Below are 26,409 nucleotides of genomic sequence, written 5' to 3'. Positions count from 1 at the left end.
GCTCCCAGTTCAGAACATCTGGTGCTTCCCCGATGATGGGGATGGATGAGGAAAACGGGTCCTGCTCCACGCTGGGAGCTGCCACTTGGAATCCTGGCTGGGAGGAGTTCAGGACCTGCCCGGTGCTGATATTTTTTTTCCCTTAAATAACAGCTGATATCAGCTCGGGCCGGGAGATGTGTTACCAATCCTAAATGGATTTGGGGAGATTACACGCTTTAATAAATCCAATCTTTAAAAGATCAGGCTATAGTAAACAAACAAATAAACAAATAAATACAAATTCATGCCACATAAGGCCCATTAAAAAAAAAAAAAAAATCAAGGAAAATCCAGAGTGGCTGAAACAAAGCTCCGATTATCCATGAGATATTTCCTGAGCCAAAACAACACCCGTGAGCCCGCTCGTTCCTGTGGATGCAGCATTTCTGGAGTTCTTTTTCCCACCTGTGCTGAGCGTGGATACGTTTATGTGCGGGGAAGGGATTTGGGAATGTGTCTGAAGGCTTGGAAAAGCAGGAAATAACGTCGGGATTGATTTTGGGATAGGTGGAAGGATCTGCAGCCCATTCCCAGGCACACGGAGCTGCCCGGAGCTCACCGGCGCAGGGGAAGGCGATGCCGAGCGCCAGGGAACGTCAGGGAGATGCCAGCAGATCAGAGTCAGGGTTATTTGGGGAACAGGACGGTCAGAAATCGAGTGGGAGGCGTTTCGCAACATCGCAGAGGCTCGAAATTTGTTTACAGAGCCTGATGGCAGCAGCTGAGCGCCGGGGGTGGGACGAGGAACGATGGAAGATGCGCTGGAAGGGAGGGATGGACAATGGGAGACGGCAGCGCCGCATGGAATCCTCGTGGAAAAACTCTTCTGAGTCCTCCCGAAACATCCCTGGGGACGAGGGGTGAGCAGAGCACGCTGGAGAAGCGGCAGCGGGGGGGGAATGGCTGCAGGATTTCGTAAGCAGGGTGAGTCAGAGCTGGCATTTCTGGGAATGAGGGAGGAAGGGAGGCAGGAATCCTCCCCGGGAGCAGGGGAGGGCTGGTGTCTGAACATCAGCGCCTCTTGCATGAGCTGTGGAGAGAAGGGAAATCAAACGCCAGGGGAAGGTGGGAACAGAGGAATGGGGAGTCGGGATTGGGGGAAAGAGCTGGAAAATGGAGCCCTTTCCACGGAGCTCATGGGACTCGGGGAGAGAGGAGCGTTCCTGGCTGGCCCGAACAGGAGGAATGCCCAGAACTTCACGGATCTCCTGACCAAGACCTTTGGGAGGAGGGAATTTGAGGAGTTTTCTTGCCATGAATCTGACCCAAAGCAGCTGCCAGATATTTGCTGTGCTCCTGGAGAGACTGTGTGGAATCCCCATCCCTGGAGGTGTCCAAGGAACTCCCGGAGGTGTCCAAGGCACTCCTGGGCTGGTGACAAGGTGGGGATCAGGCACAGCTTGGACTCGATGGTCCTGGGGGGCTGTTCCAGCCTCAGGGATTCTGGGATTCTGTGCTGCACCTCCGGTAACGATGCTGGGCCTTCATCCAGGGCTTCCCACAGGATGGATCTCACAGCAGCTGCGACCTCCATCCTGTGGCGACCCCAAATGTTCTGCTTGGAAGAACAGGAAGAAATTTGGACCAGGCCAGCTCCCAAATCCCTCTCCCGAGGCAGCTGAGCAGATGCCAGCCCTGCCAGCATTCCAGCCAGCTCCTCGCCCCTCTTCCAGCAGCTCCGTGTGCGCCCAGGGAAGGACGGACACGCGCAGGGATGACGTGATGGGACACTTGAGAGGGGCAGAAGGGATGGATTTATCTCTGCCAAGGCTCTGGGGTGCTCTGCCGTAGGGGATGGGATTCCTGGGCGGGTAAATAAATGGATGGATGCCTTAGCAGGCGGCCTGGCAGGGTTGGGTGAGGTTTGGGATGGAAATGTTGAATAATTTCTCTTTAACCCTGAACCAGTCATGGCTTGGAGAGGGACTTTGGACAAGGGCCTGGAGTGACAGGAAAAGGGGGAATGGCCTTAGGGTGAAGGAGGGCAGGGTTAGATGGGATATTGGGAAGGAATTCTTCCCTGTGAGAGTGGGGAGGCCCTGGAATGGATTTCCCAGAGAAGCTGTGGCTGCCCCTGGATCCCTGGAAGTGTCCAAGGCCAGGTTGGAGCAACCTGGGATGGTGGAAGGTGTCCCTGCCCATGGCAGGGGATGGAATAGGATGAACTTTAAGGTCCCTTCTAACCCAAACCAGGCTGGGATTCCATGATTCCATGTCTTACACAGGCTTTAAAACCCTGGAGAAACCAACTGCCTTTATCGTGTTTTTTTTTTACCTATGGCAAGGCCAAAGTGCTCCATTTCTATACAAAACTGCAAAAAAAATTCCTCTTCACCACAGATCTCGATCTGTGACTGAACAAAGAGGAACAACGACTCAGCTTTCTGGCCTGCAACCACTTTGCTCCTCCAAATGTTGCCGGAAGACTCCTGGAAAATCCCTCCAGCCCCACACGGCTGGGAAGAAGAGCAGGCAACATTGACACCTGCCGTCGGGAATTCTAATAGCCACGCACTCCAGGATTCCCGGAGAGCCAAGAGCGTGAAAACCAGCCAGAAAAAAAGAAGTCGAACCACGGAGGATTGTTTACAGAAAGCTTTATTTAATCACCAGCGGTGCCAACAATTGGATCTGAGGGATGGCTGGAAAAGGGTTGGGATCACTGGGGCCAGTTGCAGCAGGTGCAGACGGGGTCGAAGACCAGCCCCTGCTCGCAGCTCTGCACGAAGGTCTGCCCGTTCACGCAGCTGTAGAAGTTCCTCTTGTTGTCGGGGTCTGAATAGATCCCGTTGGGTTTCCCGGCGCAGAAGCCGCTGCCGCCGGAGCCGCCGGAGCCGCCGCTGGTGGTGGTGGTGGTGGGAGCCTCGGTGATGGGAGGCAGGGGCTCAGCGGGGGGAACACAGTCTGGAATTCAAGAATTCAAGCAGGAGAAGGTTTATTTTCGTGCTCCCGGTGTTTCGTCCCTCCCATAGGAAGCTTGGGAGTCTCCATGAGGGAGCTGCTCCCGCTGGTGGTGGTGGGAGCCTCAAATGGGAGGAAGGGGGAACAGAGTCTGGAATTCAGGCAGGAAAGGGTTGGAAGTGTTTCATTCCTCCCCATCCCTTCACAGGGAGTTTGGGAGTCTCCGTCAAGGAGCTGCTCCCGCTCTCCCAGAGCCACTCACCGCCGCTCTCCAGCCCCAGGCCCTTCTTCAGCGTGGAGATCAGGGGGTATTTGCCCTCGTGGCAGAAGGTGCCGGTGAAGTCATCCATGTCCAGGGCCCAGACCATGGCCCCACCAAAGTTGTTCTTCTTCAGCCAATCCACCTGTGGGGAGGAAAATCCCAGTGAGCCCCAGCAACTGATCCCACAGAAGGCTCCGGCCCTGTTCCAGCACAGCCCCGCTGCCCCCAGACCTTGAGGCCGAAGCTCTTGATGTTGTCGTAGCCGACCCATTCGCTGTCCTTGTAGGCGTAGGGCACGTCCTGGGGTTCATCCCAAGCCTGGGTGGCTCCAGAGCTCAGGAAGGTGCAGATCTGGGGAGAAGGAAGCAGGAATGTTATCCGCAGAAAGGGAAAAGCCCAGGCTTGCCCGTTGTCTTGGCTTTATCCTCTGGTTTTGTGCCGTTTCTCTGGCCCCTGAGTATTTAACTTTTTCCTAGCGATTCTATGGACAGCTTGGTGTCTGAAAACTCCATGGGAGCTTCCTGATAAATTCCTTCAAATGATTTGGGAAAGGAATGTGATGGGAACATCCATACCTCGTAGTAAGCCAGGGTTCCGGCCTCCCTGGTATAGGGCCCAGCTGGGCCAGGGCCGGACGCTGGAGCTCCAACAGAGGTGTCAGATGGGTTCTGCAGGGTGAAACTCTTTCCATAGGTTGGGAATCCCACCAGGAGCTTCTCAGCTGGGGCACCGTTGCTCTTCCAATAATTCATGGCATATTCCTGCAAGAAACCAGTCCTGCTCAAGTCTTTGCTGGGATTTGGAGGATGAATTCCTCAAAACCTCCTCGGGGGAGCCACGAGGGATCTGAGAGTTGTGAGCATCCCACAAAAACACTCACAACGTTGAAGTATTTGTAGTCCCCAGTGTCAGCAGGGCCAGCAAACAGGGGGCTGTTCTCACCAGTGTTCCTCTCCCAGGAGCCGTGGAAGTCGTAGGTCATCACGTGGATGTAATCCAGGTACCTGCGGGGAGCAGGGGCTGCGTCCTGACCCGAGGCACCAGAGCTCTGGGTGCCCGGTCACCCCCCAGCCCCGGCCACGGCCCCTCCTGCTGCACATGGGGCTCCCTCAGGGAACTCTTTCACTTCAGCACTTCCAGGAAACCCTTCAAATCCCACCCATGAGCCCAGGTTTGCCACTCACTTGCCCAGCTCAGCAATCTCATAGCCAGCCTGGATGGTGGAAAGTCCGGCAGCCACAGCGGCGGTGACCATGAGCCGGGGCCGGCTGGTCTGTTTGGCTTCCTGCTCGAAGGCTGCCAGCAGTTCCTGAGGGATCCCAGGGACAGGAATCACCTGGGGGCTCTGGGATGGGGCTTTGCAGCCGCCCAGGGCTCACAGGCCTGGAGCCAAGCCCACCTTAACCAGGACGGTGAAGAGACCCTTGTCCTGGGCTGGGCTGCCCCTGGAGCCGGGGTATTCCCAGTCCAGGTCCAGCCCGTCGAATCCGTACTGGCGCAGGAACCTGACCACGGAGTTGATGAAGGTCTGGCGGTTCTGGGGTGTGGAAACCATGGTGGTGAACCTGGGCAAGCAGAGCGGGACAGAGATGGGGTGGGGTTGGGTTGGAGCCCCTTCCTCCTCTCCTTTCTTTTCCACGCTGCTTTTTAGGGCAGGACATGGTTTGAACTCACTTCTCTGTGCCAAAATTCCATCCTCCAATGGCCAGCAGGGTCTTCAGGTCTTTGTTCCTGAAAGGGAAGAGGCAGGAACCGGAGTCCTTGCAAGTCCACAGCGCTCAGAACTGCTGTCCCTGAGCTCAGGGGACAGGGCTGTCACCCCGCCCCGCCCTGTCCGTGTCTCCGTCCCTCTTCTCTCAGCATCCCTCACCCAGAACCGCTGCCACCGTGCAGACACTGAAGCACAGGTCAGGACTGGGAGGGAGCAGCAGCCCTGCCCGAGGCTGCCAGCACTCACTGGTTCTTGAGGCCATTGAAGGACTTGTACAGGGTCTCATCGTTCCACTCGTAGGTGGTGATCTCGTTGTTGTTCATGCCGGCGAAGGCGTAGATCAGGTGGTTGCACAGGCAGGGGTCGACATTTTCGGGGGTGTACTTGCCCAGGCCAGGCCTGTACTGGGCCCAGTTGGTGAAGTAACAGGTCAGCACATAGGCAGTGCCTGCGGGGAGACACAGGGCATGGAGGGGCCTGCAGCGCCCTGGGCACAGCCTGGCCCCTGCGGGCACAGCGGCCACACGGAGCCGCGGGCAAGCAGCGGGCACAGGCTCCCTGTGCGGGCCAGGGGCTCAGGGAAAGGGCAGCAGGGCTGGCGATCCCTCGGACGCTGCCGGGCTCCCCGGGACAGCCCCGCAGCGGGCGCCTTCCTCCCCTGGCCCTGGGGATGGCTCGGTCCCGCAGCCTCTGGTGCCCTTCAGCTCCCGGCTCGGGGTCTGTGCCCCCGACGGGCCCTTCCTGCCCGGGAGGCAGCCGGGAGGCAGCCGGGAGCTCCGGGGCAGCTGCTGCAGGGAAGAAGCACCTACCGACGTGGGCGTTCAGCAGCAGGGCCAGGCCTGGCGGGGCACAAGGAAACAACAAAGAGGTCACTGCTTGCTCTTAGAAATGCAAAGGTCTTGTGCAAGACTCTGCTCCCAAGCTGAGGCAGAGGAGGTTTTCTACAGAAGAGGCTAAAATCTGTCAAATCATTTCAGGTAAAAGCAGAGCAAAGGACCCAAACAGGTGCCAAAGCAGTCATTTGACTTTCAGATTTATATTTCAAAGCCCATTTCAGTCCCGGCCTGCGATGGACTCTGTCCATGTTCAAAGCAGAACAGATCCCCAACAGCAGCAGCACTAAAGAACGGAAGTCTCCCTCCCGAAAGAAAATTGTGAAACCTTTGACAGAAAAGAGAGAGCAGCATTTTTATCCCTCCAACCCCCCTGTACAGCAGCAGAGTGCCAGTGGCAGAGCCAGCAGCCCTGGGCAGGAAGGCAGAGAGCTGCAGTTTGCAGTGGCACTCACCGGTGAGCAGAGTGAGCTTGGCCATCTTGGACCAGGACTGATGTGCTCGGGCTCTCTCCCACTTTTATACCCTGCTCCTTCCTCTGCCAGTCTTACATCGACAGCGACGGACAAACATGACGAAACTTGGCAAAGATCCCCATCGCCAAATCAGACACCAGGACAATGAGCCTGAGCACCCCAGCTGGAGGGGTCACTGGTGTGAGGCTGTGCCACGTCCTGGTGCTGCAAGGGCAGATAAAGAGTGGGATTAGATTTCTGTGACTGTCCAAATGCTGATTTTAACAACAGCTTTGTGTCCCTGCTGGCGACTGCGCAGGGAGCGATGGCTGAAGTGTGAGACCTTGCGCTGTCCTGGAGCCCTTCCAGAGATGGTGGCACTGCCAAACCCAAGCTCTTGGTTTTGCCAGGGCTGGGTGTCCTTGGTGGGACCGCCCCAAGGCAGGGCTGAGCGGGGCTCTGGCTCCCAGCACTGGGAATGCTGGAGGCTCTGGGATCTGGGCTCTCTTGCTGTGGGACAGAGGGACCTTGGTGGTCTGAGCTGTCTCTTGCCCACCCAGCTAAGGTGGGGTCTCTCAGGGAAGCAGAGGAAGTTTCTTTATTTCTTGGGGGTCAAACTCTACAAAGGAGGCCCCTGAAGATGGGGCAGGTTCATTTTCCTCTCACATTTATCCCCTCCTCTTCCTGCTCAGCTCTTTCCCAATCTGAGAAACCCCCATGTTGCCATTCATTCCTGTTTCTCCTTAAGTGCAGCTCCGACAGCTGAATGCCTCAAAATCTCCTTTCCACATTTTTATTTCAGCTTCTGCCGAGGTGGAGACTCCACACTCTCACCCTGTGCGAGGAGACTGGGAATTTCTTCCCTTTCCCCCACTCAGGAGTGGGACACAGCGGGGACACAGCCATGTCCCTGCACTGGGACGTTGATTAATTCCTGCTGGGGTGACACCAAGGTGACTTTCCAGGAGGTCACAGCCTGGTATCAGATGCTGGCCAACCTGCAGATTAAAATGTGCCAGCCTGAGCCTTCGGGATTTCGTGCAGGCACGGGGTGGGATACGGCTGATAACAGGACAACATCCTCAAGGAGTATTTTTCCAGTGTTTTTCTTGCTTGATAAAATCACAAGGTACAAATTCAACTGGAATAGATCTGGAAAATCCCACCCTCAGTGACCTCTGGAGCCTTTTCAGCTCTGTTATCCATGGAAGGTGTTTTGGTGTGGAAAGGAGAGCGTTTGGGACAGGCTCAAGGGCTCTTGTCCTCACAGGGGGGGTAACAAATGTGAGTCAGGCAAATTCTGGAGTTTTCCTTCAGGACTTTTCCTGCTTTTTTCTGTTCTGACAAAGCTGCTTAGCTGTGGGCACAAGAATTGGTCCTTGCTGAAAGAATTCCAGTTAAAAAGAGCAGACGGGGACCTTCCAGCTGTCCCAGTGCTGGATTGCAGAGAGATTCCACCACTCCAGGCTGTTCCTGCTGCATCTTCCCTCTGAAACTGCCATCCCACTGATTCCGTGGCTGTTGGGATTGAGTCCGTCTGTCCTTCCACTCTTTCCCGACAGCTCACAGAGAGCAGACCCTGATGTTTCCTGGTATCCAAGCTCAGCAGTGCCCAGGTGCTCCTTCCAGGATGATTCCTTAAACCTTCTCCTCCTTCTTGTCCTGGAGGTTTGGCAGATTTAGGGATGGCACCGGCACAGCCAGAGATGTGTCTGTCAGGAAAAATCCCCAAAATCTGCTGTTTTCCCCCAAAACCTTGGGCACCCCAGCCCAGCTGACCTCGCTGTGCCTCAGCCATTCCTTCAGGGAGTTTGTTTGGCTCTCCCTGCCCTTGCTGGAGACACTTGGAATGTCACTGTGGAAAGCTCCACAGGGACAAGCGGGAAGGTCCCTGGAATGGCGCTGTGTCCTTTGGACATCATTGGGATCCTTATCGGGATGCAGGGATGCAGGTCTGGCCTCCTGGAACAGGGACACTGGAGCTGGCAGCTCCCAGAGGGATTTGTGCCGATGGCAGGGAGGTCCTTGGGGTAGCCGAGATCCAGCTTGGGATTCCCACATGGAGCAAAGGCGCCGTTGGGTCTGGATGTGAGGAGCTGGATGAGTTTTCCAAGGAAAACTTTGGGAAAGCCAGGCCTGCTTTGGGCTGCTGGTCTGGTGCTCCTCAGTGCAGGCAGAGGAGTGACAACCGTCCCAGGGACAATCTGTTCCCAGGATGGATTTAGTTTTTTAGTGTGGAATGGCGTTCTTGGGAATTTTCCTGGGGGGAATTATCCCAAAAATGTCATCACGTGGATGTAATCCAGGTACCTGCGGGGAGCAGGGGCTGTGTCCTGACCCGAGGCACCAGAGCTCTGGGTGCCCGGTCACCCCCCAGCCCCGGCCACGGCCCCTCCTGCTGCACATAGGGCTCCCTCAGGGAATCTTTCACTTCAGCACTTCAGGAAACCCTTCAAATCCCAGCGCAGAGAGCGATGGCTGAAGTGTGAGACCTTGCGCTGTCCTGGAGCCCTTCCAGAGATGGTGGCAGTGCCAAACCCACACTCTGGGCTTTGCCAGGGCTGGGTGTCCTTGGTGGGACCGTCCCAAGGCAGGGCTGAGCGGGGCTCTGGCTCCCAGCACTGGGAATGCTGGAGGCTCTGGGATCTGGGCTCGCTCGCTGTGGGCAGCGTTGGGACAGAGGGACCTTGGTGGTCTGAGCTGTCTCTTGCCCACCCAGCTGAGGTGGGGTCACATTATGGAAGCAGACAGGAGGAATCCCATCACTAAAGAAAAACCAAAACAGTTTTTACTGAGTCATTCTCCACCTGATAAAGAAAAGTTCTTCTGTAAGAAACATTGGTTTTGTCATCTTCTTTCCCCAGTCTCCTGACACCCATGGTCACAAGAACAAGTGGGAGGACAACGCAGCAGAACCTGATTCTGATTCACTTTGTTTCCATCAACACAAGGAGACCCAACCCTTGTGCAAATCCTTTGTTTTGGCACTGCCACCATCTCTGGAAGGGCTCCAGGACAGCGCAAGGTCTCACACTTCAGCCATCGCTCCCTGCGCAGTCGCCAGCAGGGACACAAAGCTGTTGTTAAAATCAGCATTTGGACAGTCACAGAAATCTAATCCCACTCTTTATCTGCCCTTGCAGCACCAGGACGTGGCACAGCCTCACACCAGTGACCCCTCCAGCTGGGGTGCTCAGGCTCATTGTCCTGGTGTCTGATTTGGCGATGGGGATCTTTGCCAAGTTTCGTCATGTTTGTCCGTCGCTGTTGATGTAAGACTGGCAGAGGAAGGAGCAGGGTATAAAAGTGGGAGAGAGCCCGAGCACATCAGTCCTGGTCCAAGATGGCCAAGCTCACTCTGCTCACCGGTGAGTGCCACTGCAAACTGCAGCTCTCTGCCTTCCTGCCCAGGGCTGCTGGCTCTGCCACTGGCACTCTGCTGCTGTACAGGGGGGTTGGAGGGATAAAAATGCTGCTCTCTCTTTTCTGTCAAAGGTTTCACAATTTTCTTTCGGGAGGGAGACTTCCGTTCTTTAGTGCTGCTGCTGTTGGGGATCTGTTCTGCTTTGAACATGGACAGAGTCCATCGCAGGCCGGGACTGAAATGGGCTTTGAAATATAAATCTGAAAGTCAAATGGCTGTTTTGGCACCTGTTTGGGTCCTTTGCTCTGCTTTTACCTGAAATGATTTGACAGATTTTAGCCTCTTCTGTAGAAAACCTCCTCTGCCTCAGCTTGGGAGCAGAGTCTTGCACAAGACCTTTGCATTTCTAAGAGCAAGCAGTGACCTCTTTGTTGTTTCCTTGTGCCCCGCCAGGCCTGGCCCTGCTGCTGAACGCCCACGTCGGTAGGTGCTTCTTCCCTGCAGCAGCTGCCCCGGAGCTCCCGGCTGCCTCCCGGCTGCCTCCCGGGCAGGAAGGGCCCGTCGGGGGCACAGACCCCGAGCCGGGAGCTGAAGGGCACCAGAGGCTGCGGGACCGAGCCGTCCCCAGGGCCAGGGGAGGAAGGCGCCCGCTGCGGGGCTGTCCCGGGGAGCCCGGCAGCGTCCGAGGGATCGCCAGCCCTGCTGCCCTTTCCCTGAGCCCCTGGCCCGCACAGGGAGCCTGTGCCCGCTGCTTGCCCGCGGCTCCGTGTGGCCGCTGTGCCCGCAGGGGCCGGGCTGTGCCCAGGGCGCTGCAGGCCCCTCCATGCCCTGTGTCTCCCCGCAGGCACTGCCTATGTGCTGACCTGTTACTTCACCAACTGGGCCCAGTACAGGCCTGGCGAGGGCAAATACACCCCTGAGAACATCGACCCCAACCTGTGCAACCACCTGATCTACGCCTTCGCCGGCATGAACAACAACGAGATCACCACCTACGAGTGGAACGATGAGACCCTGTACAAGTCCTTCAACGGCCTCAAGAACCAGTGAGTGCTGGCAGCCTCGGGCACGGCTGCTGCTCCCTCTGGTGCTGGGCAGGGCAGGGGGACAGACCCGTCCCCTGAGCTCGGGGACAGTGGCTCCAGGCGCTGCCTGTTGGCCCTTGGCCATTCCCACCAAAAGGACCCGGCCTGCAAAGGCCACAGTGACACCAAAGCCTTGGGGTGACTCCGGTTCCTGTCCCCTCCTTGCAGGAACAGGAACCTGAAGACCCTTCTGGCCATTGGAGGATGGAATTTTGGCACAGAGAAGTGAGTTCAATCCAGCTCTTTCCAATAATGACTCCCAGGAAAGGGAGGGAGAGGAGGAAGAGGCTCCAACCCAACCCCATCTCTGTCCCGCTCTGCTTGCCCAGGTTCACCACCATGGTTTCCACACCCCAGAACCGCCAGACCTTCATCAACTCCGTGGTCAGGTTCCTGCGCCAGTACGGATTCGACGGGCTGGACCTGGACTGGGAATACCCCGGCTCCAGGGGCAGCCCAGCCCAGGACAAGGGTCTCTTCACCGTCCTGGTTAAGGTGGGCTTGGCTCCAGGCCTGTGAGCCCTGGGCAGCTGCAAAGCCCCATCCCAGAGCCCCCAGGTGATTCCTGTCCCTGGGATCCCTCAGGAACTGCTGGCAGCCTTCGAGCAGGAAGCCAAACAGACCAGCCGGCCCCGGCTCATGGTCACCGCCGCTGTGGCTGGAGGACTTTCCACCATCCAAGCTGGCTATGAGATTGCTGAGCTGGGCAAGTGAGTGGCAAACCTGGGCTCATGGGTGGGACTGGGGTAGGTTCCTGCAAGGGAAAGCTCCAGAGAGCCCCTGAGGGAGCCCCGTGTGCAGCAGGAGGGGCTGTGGCCGGGGCTGGGGGGTGACCGGGCACCCAGAGCTCTGGTGCCTCGGGTCAGGACGCAGCCCCTGCTCCCCACAGGTACCTGGATTACATCCACGTGATGACCTACGACTTCCACGGGCCCTGGGACGGCTCCACGGGCGAGAACAGCCCCCTGTTCAGTAGCGGCACCCTCAGTGTTGTGAGTGCCTTTGGGGCCTCTGGCCCAGGGCTCCTCTTCCTGCCAGCCCATCCCGGCCCAGCCCTGACCCATGCTGGCTTCTGCAGGAATACGCCATGAACTACTGGAAGAACAACGGTGCCCCAGCTCAGAAGCTCCTGGTGGGATTCCCAGCCTACGGGAAAACCTTCACCCTGCAGAACCCATCCAACACCGGCATCGAGGCCCCAGCCTCCGGCCCTGGTCCTGCGGGACCCTACACCAGGGAGGCCGGGCTCTTGGCTTACTACGAGGTGCGTGTGGGACTCGCCCCCGGCGCTGCAAGGGCAGCACGGACACTGCTGGGACTTCCCAGCACGGAACTCCTAACCCGGCCCACGTTCCCACTGCCCTTTCCGCAGCCCCTCGCTGATTGTCCTGCTCTGCCCTTTTTCCCAGATCTGCACCTTCCTGAACTCCGGAGCCACCCAGGCTTGGGATGAACCCCAGGACGTGCCCTACGCCTACAAGGGCAGCGAATGGATCGGCTACGACAACGTCAAGAGCTTCGGCCTCAAGGTCTGGGGGCAGCGGGGCTGTGCTGGAACAGGGCCGGAGCCTTCTGTGGGATCAGTTGCTGGGGCTCACTGGGATTTCTCCTTGGCACCCCACAGGTGGATTGGCTGAAGAAGAACAACTTTGGCGGGGCCATGGTCTGGACCATCGACCTGGATGACTTCACCGGCACCTTCTGCCACGAGGGCAAATACCCCCTGATCTCCACGCTGAAGAAGGGCCTGGGGCTGTGACCGCGCCGTGAGTGAGCCGGGAGGGAGCCGGGCTTCGTGCCCCTTCTGCCGGCTCCAGAGGCCGCGGGGCTGGGAACGCCGTGGGACCGTGGGAGGGGGGGGCATTTAAACACCATCCCTTCCCCAAGGAAAATCCTGCTTTCTTTTCAGGCTGCAAGAGCTCTGCACAGCGCTGTCCTCACGGCCCTGCAGCTGCTCAGGGTGTGGGAGGAGCTGCAGTGCCGACGGTGGGGACCGGCCATGGAGATCCCGATGTTGTTCCAGCCCATTGATCCTCTGATCCAACTGCACACAATAAGAATGATTAAATAAAGCTTTCTGCAAAAGCAACCACTTCCTGCTTCAACTCATTCAATCCTTTATATTTCGGTTCTTCCTGATTCTATCAGGACGTTCACACTTGTGCTTGGGGAAGGGCTTGGATTTAATCCCAGCCTGGCATTTTCCCCGGGGTTTTTTTCTGCCCTACCCTGGCAGCCACTTGGAAACCGGGAGAGGAACTGTTGTCACATCCCCAAGGCTGTGACATCACAATCCCAGGCTGCTCTCCTGAGCCAGCCCAGCACATTCCACAGGGAAATGTGAATCCTCAGCTTTCTCCTGCTCCCTCCATGGGCTGCCATCCCCCTGCTCCATGGCTATAACAACTGGAGCACGCAGAGCCCATCCCGGGAAGATCAGGCACGGCAGGATGGCAGCGGGGCAGGACCCAAAAGGTGAGAGCTGGGCGAGCTGGGGGCACCCAGAGGGGGCTGTGTTTTCTTCTCCTTCACCTCCCCGGATGCATCGGTTTCCCCAGCGACCTCCCCACCACGGGGCTGATCCCAATTCCTTGCTCAGGCTGGGGAAAACCAGCCCTTTGTGGCAGGAGGGATCAAGCAGAGCCGAAGGGCAGATCCCTCCCAAATACCCAGGGTCAAGGGAGGTTCCCACGTGGGAGATGAAGGCAGGGAGCAGCAAGTGGTCACTGTTTTCTCTCTTTCCTCTCTCTGTTTTGTTCATCCCGCTGGTGGCATTTCCCTCTGCTCGTCCCCCAGCCGTGCAGAAGAGCATCTCCTTCGGGACAACCCAAGAACGGAAAATGTTCCCCTACTACTACGCCCCAGACAGGCTGGGAATCGAGGTGGCAGTGGTGCGGGGAAACCCTCTCCTGGGGCCGGGCTGTTACCTGGGGCCAGAGGTGAGTTGTTCTTCCATTCTGGGCTCCTTCCCAGAAGGCACAGGAGCAAGGGGGCCACAGCTGCCCCGCAAACCCACTGCAGGATGTCCCACATCCACCTGGGAAAAGGAATTCTCGCCTTTCCCAACCAGTCCTCGAGGCTCTGCAGCAGTGAGAAATTAGGGGAATTAATAGGAATAATATCTGCTGCTCACGCACTCCTGCCCTGCAAACCCACTGCAGGATGTCCCCACATCCACCTGGAAAAAGGAATTATCTCTCTTCCCAACCAGTCCTTGAGGCTCTGCAGGAATGAGAAATTAGGGGAATTAATAGGAATAATTGTAGTAGGAATAACATCTGCTGCTCATGCACTCCTGCCCTGCAAACCCACTGCAGGATGTCCCCACATCCACCTGGAAAAAGGAATTATCTCTCTTCCCAACCAGTCCTCGAGGCTCTGCAGCAGTGAGAAATTAGTGGAATTATTAGGAATAACTTTAATAGGAATAACATTTGCTGCCGAGGTAATTCTGCCCTGCAAAGGGTGTCTTTAAAACATCAATAAATCATTTTGGGTTTCCAATTGCAGAAGAACATCCTCAAATCCTCCATGAGCACCCGACCCATGAGCAGCCGGGGATACGTGATGGGAGCCAGGACAGCCCCGCGCTTCCAGCTGAGTGCCCGGGTAAGGAGAGGGCCAAAAAAGGAGGAGAAAGCAGCCAAAATATTCCCCGGCAAGGCTGTGACATCCACCTGGCTGCTGCTCTGGGAATGTTTGGCACCAAATCCTCCATCCTGAGGGGTTTTTTTTCCCTGCAGACAGTGACCCCCGGCCCTGGTGCGTACCGGCCCTTCCCGAGGGATGAGAGGAGGTGCCAGCCTGCCCGTGTTCCCTTTTTCTCCAGCACACCACGATTCCCAGCCAGGATTCCAGATCAGGAATTTTACCCTGGGTAATTTAACTCGTTTTCTCACAATAAGCAGGAATCCTAGCAGGGAGAAATGCACAAATGGGAGGTGGGGATGGAGTTCTCAGTAAAGCTTTTGATCTCCAAACAAAGCTTTTTAGCTGCAAAAAAAGGCTTTTTGTCTCCAAAAAGCTGTCTCTGCTTTAGGCTTTAGCTTAGGACGATGACTGGGACACCACAGCATGAAATTCCCATGGATCTGCCCCATGGGGCTCTGCTGAAAACAAAAAATCGCTTCAAAACCCAGGTCAGGGTTCTCGATGCTGCCTCACATCTTCCTTTTCTGAGGCATTATTGTTGCTGTGAATGAATAATTGTATTTTAGCTGACCACGGAGGTAAATTCAGGAATTACAAACCAGCAAAAACCAGCTCCAAAACTGAGATATCTGGTGCCTGTTTGCTTTAGGCCTGGAACTTATAACATAGAACAGCCTTTAACCAGAAGGGTCACTTGGCCGATGAAATTTGGGGCTCCAGACTGGGCCACAGTGGCAGCACTACCCCAGAGGATGGTGAAACTGCAAATCCAGAAGGTGAGGATGGGGATAAGGGGCTGTTATTCCTGCCTCAAAGCTTCTGAAAAAGGAAATTTCCTTTTCACTTCCCGTTTTCGCCATGTTTTGTTATCCTCTCCTGCTTCTGAGAGAGGAAATTTCCTTTTCAGTTTGTATTTTCACTGTTCTTTGTTATCCTTTCCTGCCTGGGCCACAGGAGACAAAGTGATTTTCTCTCAGAAAATGCCTGTTTGCAAAATCCTTCCCAAAAAACCCCTTTTATTCAGAAATTTCCTCTGGAAGTTTCCACTCCCGAAGGGAGCAAAGCGAGGCCTCCACTGCCTCATGTGGCTCTGCTGGAAAGAAAATCTCATTTAAAGCACAGGTCGAGGTCTCATCCCTTCCTTTTCTGGAACATTTTCATTGTTATTAATGAAAAGTTGGTGTTTTTTAGATGACCCTGGATAAAAAATTCCGGAAAAATCAGGCCAGACAAGCTTACCTCAAGCTGTACCACAGCTGAGGATTCCAACTGTGCCACAACCTCCTTCCTTTGGAAACTCTCACCTGCACCACCAAGCTTAATAAATCAAATATTTTAAATATTTTAAATGTTTTAAAATAGCTCTGCTCAGCTGTAACAAAAACAGCTCAATATTTTCAACCCCGTGCTCAGCACAAGTGCAAAACCAGCCCCATTCCAGCCACTTGGGAAGAAAGTTAACTCCAGAATTTGTTTTAAAATAGTTTAAAGAGGTCTTAAAATATTTTAATATGGTTTAAATATATTGAAGAGATTTTTTTAAAAAATTGAAAATAATGAACTGAAATAAAATCCAAATAAATGAAAGTAAAATAATAAAATAAAATCCAAATAAAATCTTTTCAAACAGAGGGATTTCGTTCCTGGTGTCTGGAATAAGGCTGTAGTTTGGATTTGTGCTGAACACAGGGTCAATAATATTGGGATATTTTGGTTAATATTGGGATTTTTTGGTCATTGCTTCCACAGCACTGGGGGCTTTCCTGCTTTTCCTGAGGGAGAAGTTGGGAAGTTTTGAGGGAGACACAAATGAAGGGATATTCCATCCTGCTCAGGATATGAAATGGGGGGGAAAGGGGAGGAATTGGGGGATATTTGCACAAGTCACAGGCTCCAAACCATTCCATGATTTTTCCAGTCATTCCATGACCGCCTTGGATGAGGCCTTGCTCTCCTGGAGGTGCCTGTGGGAAGCAGGGAATCAACTCTTTGTTTTCCTTTGCTTGCCCTATTAAATCACCTTTGTCTCAACCTGCGAGTTTTCCAGCTTTTCCCCTCACAAGTCTCTCCCAAATCCTGCTGGAAATAAATAAAAACCCTCTCCATGATCCCTCTGGAGAGGGAGCGAGCAGCTGCGAGGGGCTTGGAAACCACGACCCCAAGTCCCCCCCTCAGCTCATCCCCCTCCTTCCATGGATTTCCTCACTTTTCCCTCAAAATCCAGCTTTTCCTGAGGCAGGAAAGGAGCCAAATAACCACAGCCAAAGGGCAGCTGCTCCATTTTCTCAGCGCCAGGAATGAACATCCCCATCTTCCCCTCAGCTTTTCCTGCTGTTCCCCCCCCACCAACTTTCTCATCATATCCAGGCCAGCCCAAGGGGTTTCCCCCCAACCTGAGGAAAAATCAGGAATATTGAGGTGGTTTTGGTACCCTCAGAGGGTGTTTAATGTCTTTGTGCCCAAAATAACACCCTGAAAACTTCTGAGGGAAAGAGGCTGCGTTGGGACGGGCCCCACCAGGCCTCACCAGGTGGATTTTTGCATTTTGGCTCCCTCCCTGATGACACAAAAATATTCTCAAGCCAACAAGAAAGATGCTTGAACTGAGAATCTGGCCACAAAAATAAATGTGGCCTGAAACAGAAAGTTCCTGGTGTTGGGGCAGCTGTTTCCCCCTCAGACCTTTGAGAATTCTCTGTTTCCAAACCCGCCCACGGATGTGTCCGATCCCAATCCCACAGAGACCCTGGAGAGGCAAAATCCCTCTGGGTGTAATTCCAGCTCCACTCTTCTTCCAATTTCCTCTATTTATTTATTGTTTCTGTAGCAAATTTCACCTGCAGCCCAATTTTAGCCATAAACCCAACATTTTTTCTTCCAATTCTCACTTTCAGGAGCTCTCGCAGCTGCTCCCAGCCTGACTTTTGGAGTCACAGCTGTCCCTTTTTGGTGCAAGATTTTGAAGCAACATTAGGCTCCCTGGAATTTTTCTTGTCCTAAAAACTGGGGGTTTTAGGCTGTTGAAGGCTTCACTTTTGTATTCCTGGTGGACACCGTGGTTCATCTCCACTTAATTCTTTCTAACCAGAAAAAAAATGATGTGTGAGGCACTTTCCCACTCCTGAAACGTGAAGGACTCAGTTTTGCTCGTAGGAGATAAAATTTCTTTTATTATGAACATAAAAATTACAATTTTCATTCCACTTTTTTTCTTTTTCCTCCCCTACCCAGCGAGGGATTTTTCTCCTTGAAGAAACAAAAAAAAGTTAAAAAAAGATAAAACTTTTGGATATATACAAACATATACAGGGTGTGTCTGTACATTTGTCATTCTGTACAAGCAAGGCACCAGCAGAAGTGACAATGGCACACACAGAGGGGGTTTTCTGAGATTTAATTTCAGATTTTTTGGCAGGAACATCTCCATTTTCATTGAAAATGAAGAGCTTCTTTTTATTTTCCTTCTCCCTTGGTGATGGGGGAAGAGGGAGGATCCTTTTAACTGCATGGAGGTGAACTTGGGATTCTTGGAAGGTTGGACCAAACCACAGGAGTCTTTTCTCAAGGATATTTAACCCATATTTTGCCAAAAAAAATGCTGAAGGAAAATGAAAGCAAACCCCTCCAGAACCAGCCAATAATGACAACACTCCCATAAAAATAAAGGAAATAAAAGGGTGAAATAAAGCAGGGGGGAAAAAAACCCAACTTCTGCTGATAAAAACACGTATTTGAGAGCTGATAAAATGCAAGAAGTGTGATCACTGCTGCCATCAGTGCAGCTTTGTTCCATTTTCCAGCTTCCAAAGAAACGGGGGGAAAGGCAGGAACTCTCCAAGGATTTGAGCTGTGTGGAAAACAACAATGAACTGCAAAGGAGCCCGAAGCAGCTGTGACAGGAAAATGCTCTCAGAGCAGGGCAGGGTAAACACCACCACACTTGAGAGGTTTCCAGTCCCCAGGGCAGCTGCAAGGTGGGAATAAAAAGTCCTTGGAGCTCTCTGTATTTACACTTCACTCCTTTACCAACACCTTCAGGTTACAAAAGAAAAGATTTGTTTGCTTTCACCGGCCAAGAATGCAAAAGGAAGAACCTCCCTGGGAGTTTTCTCTTTGTTAATACACATTCCTTGGATTTAAGGGTTGATGGAAGTTCCTCTTCCAGCCTTCCAGGCACTGACACACCAACGATGCCTTTGTGTTCTGCTGGGAAGTGGGAGCAGGAAAATTCCCTGTGTCCCACAGCTCCAAATCCAAGCCCTGTGTCCTCCAGCTCTTCAGAAAATGAATCCTCCCCACCGTGGAAACCAAAGTCCCCCAGACAATTCCCAGGTGGCTTTCCTGGACCATCCCAGCGAGCAGAGGGAAGAGGGAGCCCTGGGAAGCAGGATGGGAGTGGAGCTGACCATGCAGAGAGATCTCTCCTCAGCTGCATTGCCTCTCCTGACCCCTCCTCTGTGGTTCTCTGAGCAGCCACAGGAATTCCAGCTCCTGACCCCTCCTCTGTGGTTCTCTGAGCAGCCACAGGAATTCCAGCTCCTGACCCCTCCTCTGTGGTTCTCTGAGCAGCCACAGGAATTCCAGCTCCCCCCTCACTTCTTCCTGCGGATTTTGGGTTTCTTCACGGGCCGCAGGTAGGGATTGTCGATGACGTTCTCCTCCCCGTTCCTGCTGCCTGCCAGGGAGCTGTTCTGCTGCAGCACTGAGGTGTTCTCCTTCTCGGGTCCGGAATCATCCTGGCACAGTCAAAAACAAGAATAAAAAACCAAAGTCAGGCTTAGAAATCCTTCTGCCCACAGAAGCTGTGGCTGCCCCATCCCTGGAAGTGTCTGAGGCCAGGCTGGAGCACCCTGGGATAGGGGAAGGTGTCCCTGCCCATGGGATAAGATTTTTATGGTCCCTCTCATCCCAAAGGATTCCAGGATTCCAAGTTCAAGCCCCAGAACCTGTGGGCAGGAGGGATAATCAACAGCCAAGCACACAAGGAGCTGCATTAAAGGCCAGGCCTCCTGGTTTCTAACACAAGAAAATCCCTTGGGAAGCTGGGATCCAGGGAGAACTCTCTTCCCTGACACTGAAATTCGGGATGTACTGAAAGCTCCTGCTCCAGCCTCGTTCTGCACTGAACTCTGCAGGGAGCTGAAGAGCCAGGACAATGTTTAGATCCAGTTCCCATTTCCCAAGAGACAAAGCCAGGTTTTCCTAAGCTCAAGAACCCTGACAGTGTTTAGATCCATTTCCCATTTCCCAGGAAACAGAGCCAGGTTTTCCAGGCTGAAGAACCACAACGATTTTAGTTGCCATTTCCCACCCACTCTGCCCATTTCCCAGGAATCGGAGCCAGAATTCCAAGCTGAAGAACCAGGACAATGTTCAGCTCCACTTCCCATTTCCCAGGAATCAGAGCCAGAATTCCAAGCTCAAGACCCCTGACAATGTTCAGCTCCATTTCCCATTTCCCAGGAATCAGAGCCAGAATTCCAAGCTGAAGAACCAGGACGATGTTCAGCTCCATTTCCCATTTCCCAGGAATCAAAGCCAGGTGTTCCAAGCTCAAGACCCCTGACAATGTTCAGCTCCATTTCCCAGGAATCAAAGCCAGAATTCCAAGCTCAAGACCCCTGACAATGTTCAGCTCCACTTCCCATTTCCCAGGAATCAAAGCCAGAATTCCAAGCTCAAGACCCCTGACAATGTTCAGCTCCACTTCCCATTTCCCAGGAATCAGAGCCAGAATTCCAAGCTCAAGACCCCTGACAATGTTCAGCTACATTTCCCAGGAATCAGAGCCAGAATTCCAAGCTCAAGACCCCTGACAATGTTCAGCTCCACTTCCCGTTTCCCAGGAGGCACATCCAGGTTTCCCAGCTGCAGGAATGGCCCCCAGGAGCCCCCCCAGGGTGGCCCTACCGTGCTCATGTGCAGCGGGAGGTTCTCGGTGTCCGTCTGCTCGTCCTGCTCCGAGGAATCCGTCTCCTCCATCTGCTGCATTTCCAGCTCGGAGGGGAGCAGAGCTGTCAGGTAGGGCACAGTGAAAGGCCTGGCAGCAATCACTGGGATTTGGGAGAAGAGGACACACAGTCAGGAAGCTGGGAGAAAATTCCTCCCCTCAAAAATGAAGCACAAAGTTATAGAGATCGAACATTTCGCTGCTTCTGGGTTTGGACACGCTTCCTTTTCCTGCTGGTCCCAAGGATCAGGAAGGAAATCCTGATCCCTAAAAGATGGCAGTCTCTACTTCCCAATTTTCTGGAGCCTCTTTATGTTTCCAGCCAAGGACACAGCAGTGTTCCAACACAAAAATTCCTTCCTGAGCTCCACCATAAAATCCCAATTATCTGGGAAGTTGGGTTCCCCTTAAGGGAAGCTGTCAGAGAGCCTTGGCAAACTGGGAATTCTCACCACTGCTCTGCAGGCAGAGAGACAGGAAAATTTCCAGCAGCAGGAAAATGGCAGAGAGAAGAAATTCCTTGTTCAGGTTACAGGAGGTGGAGCCAGGATTGGGATGAGCTTTGGATTCAGCCCCTCTCAGCCTTCACCAGGAGATAAAAGGGAGCTTTGAGGAGTTTAGGAGCAGCTTTCTGGTTTTCCTCTCCATTTGAACCCCCAAATCCCTCCTTTCCCGACCTTCCAGCACCTCAGCAGGGCAAACACCACAGGACAATTCCCAAACCCTACAGGGGAGGGGAAGCAGGGATGCAAAATGATGGAATCACTGACGTGGGAATGTGCTGACATCATCCTTGAAGAGGCTCTGGGTCTCTCCAGTCTTGGCCATGAACCGTGTGAGGGCCCTTTCCACATCCCTCCGTTGGGAAGCCGCCTTTTCCCGCAGCACCTGGTAGTCAGACACCGGCTCCCGGTAGGTCTGGAGCAGGGAAAGAAAGGGATGGAGCAGCTCCACTTCCAAATATCACATGGATGGAGGAGCTGCAGGCTCTGCTCTTCAGTATCCACGGGTTTTTGGAGAGTTACAGAGGTCCAGCAGGCAGGAATCCAGGGATTTTGTGCTGGGAAGGGTCTGGGGGAAGGTAATGGGATGGACCAGGGAGTGGATAATGGGATGGGCCAGGGATTCTGAACTGGGAAGGGTCTGGGAGCAGGTAATGGGATGGACCAGGGAGTGGATAATGGGATGGGCCAAGGATTCTAAACTAGGAAGGATCTGGGAGCAGGTAATGGGAAGGATCCCATCCCAAGGGATGTTCACAACCCACAAGCAAGGAATATTCTAAGCCAGGAAAAGCAGTATTTTGGATAAATGGCACCAGCACTGCAGTAAAAAAGCACCACTCCTGGAGTTCTGGACTTCAAACAGATCCCAACCAGCACAAAAATCAGGCAGAAATCCTGGGATTCTGCCTGATGTCTGAATGCCAAGGGATGCCCACAACCCACAAAGAAGGACTATTTTAAGCCAGGAAAAGCAATATTTTGGATAAATGGCACTGCAGTAAAACCACCCCACTCCTGGACTTCACACAGACCTCAAACAGCACAGAAATGTTGTTTTCACTCACCGGTGTCTTGATGTAAGTGTGAGGATCTGGGAATTCCGGGAAATGGCCGGGAATGTGGGGCGGATGAGGCTTGTTCTGCCCAGCTGTCAGGGCCTTGGGAGTCACGGGCTGGTTTGTCACTGGAGCTGCAGTGGGAAACAGGGAATCAGGGAGTTCCTCCCACCCAGGCTCACCCCAAAGCGCTGTGAGCCCATCCCAGACTCCATCCAAGGGATGGAGCACATCCCACGAGCTTGGGATTGGCATCCCAGAAGGCAAAAGGATCCCTTGGCCCCTCTGTCCTGCAGCAAAACCACCCTGAAGGCTCCCCCGAGTGACTGAGGTCCCTTCACCTCCTGCAGTGTCACCACAGGAGCCCTGAATTCCTGGCATCATCCCTCAGAAAGCTCATCAGGAGCTCTCTGGAAGGCAGCAGAGAGGAATTCCAAACTATTCCCAGCTCCCCACGTACGGGCAGTGATCACCATCCTCTGGGAACGCTTGGCATAGGCGGGAAGAGTTTCCACATTGAACCCTGGAAGAAAGAAGAGAGAAACAGGAATCACTCCAGGATTTTTTCTCCTGTCCAAATTCCCCTCTCTCCAGAATTTTTCCAACAGCTCCAAATTAAACAAGAAGGAAAACCACGAGCTGTGGGTGTCCACAGCAGCGGGCACCACCCAAATCCCAGATTCAGGGGCAGATTTCCCGATGCAAAAGGTGGGAAGAGTGGGAAGAGGGAGCTGCTCACCCATTTCCACGAGGGTCACCACGATATCCGAGAGTGTGGGCTGGGTCCTGGCTGTGTGCTCGCAGTAGGATTTGGCACTCCTCCCAATTTCCGAAATATCTGCGGGATAAAACCACCACCCGTTTAATTTGCAGTGATCACACATCTGTGGCAGCTCCAGGGATGGGAATTTGCAACAAATTTAGCAAGGAATGAAAAAGAACCCCTGGAATGGAGCACTTTGCAGGCTGGGTGTTTAAAGATGAAAAAATCACTGTTTGCCACAAGGGCAAAATGCAAGTCTGCATCTAAAACATGAAAAAAACCCCCAGAATTGGATCATTTCTCGATTTCAGAACAATCTGTAGGTGAGGCTTTCAACAACACCCACACGGGAAGGAGCAGAGCTGCTCCACGAGAGCCTTCATGAACCAAATATCTGGAATTTTGTTTATTCCAGCAACATGGAGCTCCTGGGAGTATCTAATGAGCAACCACTCAGTAAAAAAAATACAGATTTCTGAGCTGGGATAAACAGAAATCCACAGAAATCTGCACCTCCAGCGCTGTGCTCCAGCCACCAACCCAACCTCCTCCTTTTCACAACGCCCTCAGCAACGATAAAACCGGGATCAAACCCCTCTGGAATCCCAGGGGAATCCTTGGATGAGCCATTGGGGGCACTCACAGCTCTGGATCATCTCGGTGAGAGTCTCCACCGCGGCTTTCTCGGCGCTCTCGAAGCCAGCCTCGGTGAGCAGCGAGCTGACCACCACCTGCAGCGTCCGGCGCCGTGCCAGGTGGTAATTGTCCGCAGGGGTGCCCGCCTGCTTGCTGCCTGCCCGCTGGAATTTCGGGAATGGTGCGTTAGGAGATGGGGAAAGGCATCTTGGAACCCGCCAGGAGAAGCGAGCAAGCAGGGCTGGCCCCAGAGCGGCTGGAAGGGACACGGGATGGGATGGGATGGGATGGGATGGGATGGGATGGGATGGGATGGGATGGGATGGAATGAGATCCATGGGATGGAATGGGATGGAATGGGATCCATGGGATGGGATGGGGATGGGGATGGGGATGGGATGGGATGGGATGGGATGGGATGGGATGGGATGGGACGGGGTGGGATGGGATGGGATGGGATGGGACGGGGTGGGATGGGATGGGATGGGATGGGATCCATGGGATGGGATGGGATCCATGGGATGGGATGGGATGGGATGGGATGGGATGGGATGGGATCCATGGGATGGGATGGGATTGGATGAGATGGATGGGATGGGATGGGATGGGATCCATGGGATGGGATGGGATGGGATGGGATGGGATGGGATGGGATCCATGGGATGGGATCCATGGGATGGGATGGGATGGGATGGGGATGGGATGGGATGGGATGGGATGCGATGCGATAGGATGGGATGCGATGGGATGGGATGGGATGGGATCCATGGGATGGGATGGGATGGAATGGGATCCATGGGATGGGATGGGATGGGATCCATGGGATGGGATGGGATGGAATGGGATCCATGGGATGGGATGGGATGGGATCCATGGGATGGGATGGGATGGGATCCATGGGATGGGATGGGATGAGATCCATGGGATGGGATGGGATGGGATGGGATGGGATGGGATCCATGGGATGGGATGGATGGGATGGGATCCATGGGATGGGATCCATGGGATGGGATGGGATGGGATCCATGGGATGGGATGGGATGGGATGGGATGGGATCCATGGGATGGGATGGATGGGATGGGATGGGATGGGATCCATGGGATGGGATGGATGGGATGGGATGGGATGGGATCCATGGGATGGGATGGGATGGGATGGGATGGGATCCATGGGATGGGATGGATGGGATGGGATGGGATGGGATCCATGGGATGGGATGGGATGGGATCCATGGGATGGGATGGATGGGATGGGATCCATGGGATGGGATCCATGGGATGGGATGGGATGGGATCCATGGGATGGGATGGATGGGATGGGATGGTGTAGGAACTCAGAGTGCCAAGAATATTTCTCTGCCTGTTTTTAAGGGTTCTTACCCCCCTGAACAACACTGTTTTAATCTCCAACCTTGGAAGAAATTACCAACGGTCAGACAACAACTAGAAAATGCAGTGGTGGGAATTAGGTGATAGACTACGATGTGAGATTGGCACAGGGTGAAAAATTTAGAGGTTTTGGGCTTCTCTTTGTAGTAAATAGGTAAGAGTAAAAAATATCAAAAAAATATCAAAATTCTCCTTCTACTACTACTCCATATTCTGCAGTAAAAGTAGTTTGGGATGATTGGATAGAGAATTCCACAGTTCCTGCCCGTGTTACTGAAGAATTGGTAGGAAAGTGAAAATAATGTTCGTTTTTAGTAACTATTGGTTAAAATATCTTTAAAAGGCTGTGTAAATCTTGATAGGGAGGCCTCACTCCTGCTTTTCTGTGCTCTGTGCTGTACCTGGGTCACGCTGGTGGCTCTGTTCCTCTGATAAGACTTCATAAACAACTATCTGGAAGCATTGAAACTCAAGGAAAAGTCTGGGTTTATCTTTGAAACTCCTTGCAAGGACTTTCAGCAAATTCTCTCCCATCAGGAGGGACTTGATTTATGGCACGGTTCCATTTCCAGGTAATGGAAGGGCTTGGGAGCAGGGACTGGGAAGGGTCACAGAGCAGGGAGAAGGAACATGGAGCAGGGGCTGGGAAGGGGCTGGGAGCAAATAATGGGATCGGGCTGGGAGAAGATAAAAGGAAAGGTCTGGGAGCAGGGGGAAGGGGCATGGAGCAGGGATTGGGATGGGCCAGGGAAGAGCAGCTCCTGGAAGGGTCTGGGAGTAGGTAATGGGAAGGGACATGGAGCAGGGAGTGGGAAGGGGCTGGGAGAAGGGGCTGGGAAGGGTCCAGGAGCAGCTGGAAGAGACATGGAGCAAGGAGTGGGAAGGATCTGGGAGAAGGGACTGGGAAGGGTCCAGGAGCAGCTGGAAGGGACATGGAGCGGGGACTGGGAAAGGTCTGGGAGTAGGTAATGGGACAGGACTGGGAGAAGGGACTGGGAAGGGTCCAGGAGCAGCTGGAAGGGACATGGAGCAGAGACTGGGAAGGGGCTGGGAGAAGGGACTGGGAAGGGTCTAAAGAAGGGACTGGGAAGGGTCCAGGAGTAGCTGGAAGGGACATGGAGCAGGGAGTGGGAAGGGTCTGGGAGAAGGTAATGGGACAGGACTGGGAGAAGGGACTGGGAAGGAACATGGGAAGGGTCAGGGAAGCAGATGCTGGGAAGGGTCTGGGAGCAGGGACTGGAAAAGGTTTGGGAGCAGGTAATGGGAAGGGTCTGGGAGCAAATAATGGGAATAGAGCAGGAGCACACTCCTGTACATTCACACACACACACATGGGCATGTTTGTACATATATATATACACACATATACATATATATAGATATATACACATATATATATTTTTACACACATGTCCTTATAGAACCTCCTCAGACACTTTTGGGACGCGGCCCCTTTAAGGACTCACCCCCGCACTCCCCGCCCCGCCCCCGCCAGCCAATCCGAGCGCACCATCCTCAGCCAATCAAAGCCCGCCTCCCCTCAGGCCCTCCGGCCAATCAGCGCCTCCCTTTCTCCACCCGCCGCCTCCGCGCTCCGCGGCCGGGCCGAGAGCTCCTCCGAGCCCCGGAGGAATCGGGCGCTGCCGCCCCGCCCGGCCCCACCCGGGGATTCGCCACCGCGGCCCCGCGCCCCGGGGATGAGCCGCCGTTACCGTGCCGGAGCCTCCGGACGCTGTGTCAGCCATCTTGGAGCCATATGGAGCTGTGCGCATGCGTCAGGTGCGGCGGGGCGGGGGAGGCGGGAGC

At 54.0% G+C, this 26,409-nt stretch overlaps 5 protein-coding genes and 1 long non-coding RNA gene across 10 annotated transcripts in view; 4 read left to right on the top strand and 2 right to left on the bottom strand.

The window, feature by feature from the left end:
• Positions 1-488: 488 nt before the first annotated feature.
• PIFO (primary cilia formation) lies at positions 489-17,604 on the top strand. Of its 3 annotated transcripts, none has more exons than XM_048328301.1 (6): positions 489-966; positions 13,450-13,592; positions 14,164-14,262; positions 14,397-14,530; positions 14,954-15,080; positions 15,496-15,649. In XM_048328301.1, the coding sequence occupies exons 1-6, from the start codon at positions 942-944 to the stop codon at positions 15,562-15,564; spliced, it is 597 nt and encodes a 198-aa protein (XP_048184258.1). In that variant the 5' UTR covers positions 489-941; the 3' UTR covers positions 15,565-15,649. The 3 variants fall into 3 exon arrangements, with proteins under 3 accessions (XP_048184258.1, XP_048184257.1, XP_048184256.1); XM_048328300.1 differs by lacking the exons at positions 489-966; positions 15,496-15,649 and adding exons at positions 12,826-13,128; positions 17,199-17,604; XM_048328299.1 differs by lacking the exon at positions 489-966 and adding an exon at positions 12,826-13,128.
• Positions 2,623-6,285, bottom strand: LOC125337980 (acidic mammalian chitinase-like). Its single transcript, XM_048328288.1, has 11 exons — positions 6,205-6,285; positions 5,726-5,755; positions 5,163-5,364; positions 4,880-4,936; positions 4,605-4,770; positions 4,390-4,514; positions 4,086-4,209; positions 3,781-3,966; positions 3,437-3,556; positions 3,206-3,347; positions 2,623-2,946 (listed from the first exon to the last, which is right to left on the bottom strand). Exons 1-11 carry the CDS (start codon positions 6,227-6,229, stop codon positions 2,702-2,704), a joined length of 1,422 nt encoding a protein of 473 aa, XP_048184245.1. The 5' UTR covers positions 6,230-6,285; the 3' UTR covers positions 2,623-2,701.
• Positions 9,492-12,745, top strand: LOC125337982 (acidic mammalian chitinase-like). 3 transcript variants are annotated; one of them, XM_048328293.1, is made up of 11 exons: positions 9,492-9,572; positions 10,022-10,051; positions 10,413-10,614; positions 10,822-10,878; positions 10,983-11,148; positions 11,239-11,363; positions 11,543-11,645; positions 11,732-11,917; positions 12,063-12,182; positions 12,278-12,419; positions 12,563-12,745. In XM_048328293.1, the coding sequence occupies exons 1-10, from the start codon at positions 9,548-9,550 to the stop codon at positions 12,410-12,412; spliced, it is 1,149 nt and encodes a 382-aa protein (XP_048184250.1). In that variant the 5' UTR covers positions 9,492-9,547; the 3' UTR covers positions 12,413-12,419; positions 12,563-12,745. The 3 variants fall into 3 exon arrangements, with proteins under 3 accessions (XP_048184250.1, XP_048184249.1, XP_048184247.1); XM_048328292.1 differs by having other exon boundaries at positions 12,278-12,423; XM_048328290.1 differs by having other exon boundaries at positions 12,278-12,745.
• On the bottom strand, positions 17,455-26,375 carry TAF8 (TATA-box binding protein associated factor 8). The gene is made up of 8 exons (XM_048328294.1): positions 26,316-26,375; positions 23,222-23,378; positions 22,555-22,653; positions 22,276-22,338; positions 21,825-21,949; positions 21,025-21,172; positions 20,215-20,357; positions 17,455-19,040 (listed from the first exon to the last, which is right to left on the bottom strand). Exons 1-8 carry the CDS (start codon positions 26,373-26,375, stop codon positions 18,897-18,899), a joined length of 939 nt encoding a protein of 312 aa, XP_048184251.1. The 3' UTR covers positions 17,455-18,896.
• Positions 21,167-22,351, top strand: LOC125337988. Its single transcript, XR_007208163.1, has 2 exons — positions 21,167-21,407; positions 21,480-22,351. It is a non-coding gene; the product is annotated as an uncharacterized LOC125337988 (long non-coding RNA).
• The window catches only part of CCND3 (cyclin D3), a 34,354-nt gene continuing 34,236 nt past the window's right edge, over positions 26,292-26,409 (top strand). The window contains exon 1 of the mRNA XM_048328296.1: positions 26,292-26,382. The gene's annotated coding sequence lies outside the window, so the exon portion shown is untranslated. The remainder of the gene's footprint in view (positions 26,383-26,409) is intronic.

This window comes from Corvus hawaiiensis, chromosome 24 (genome assembly GCF_020740725.1).
Source record: "Corvus hawaiiensis isolate bCorHaw1 chromosome 24, bCorHaw1.pri.cur, whole genome shotgun sequence".
NCBI classification, from domain to species: Eukaryota; Metazoa; Chordata; class Aves; order Passeriformes; family Corvidae; genus Corvus; species Corvus hawaiiensis.
The sequence above is the reverse complement of the archived record's forward strand: the minus strand, read 5'-3'. Positions and strand labels throughout refer to the sequence as shown.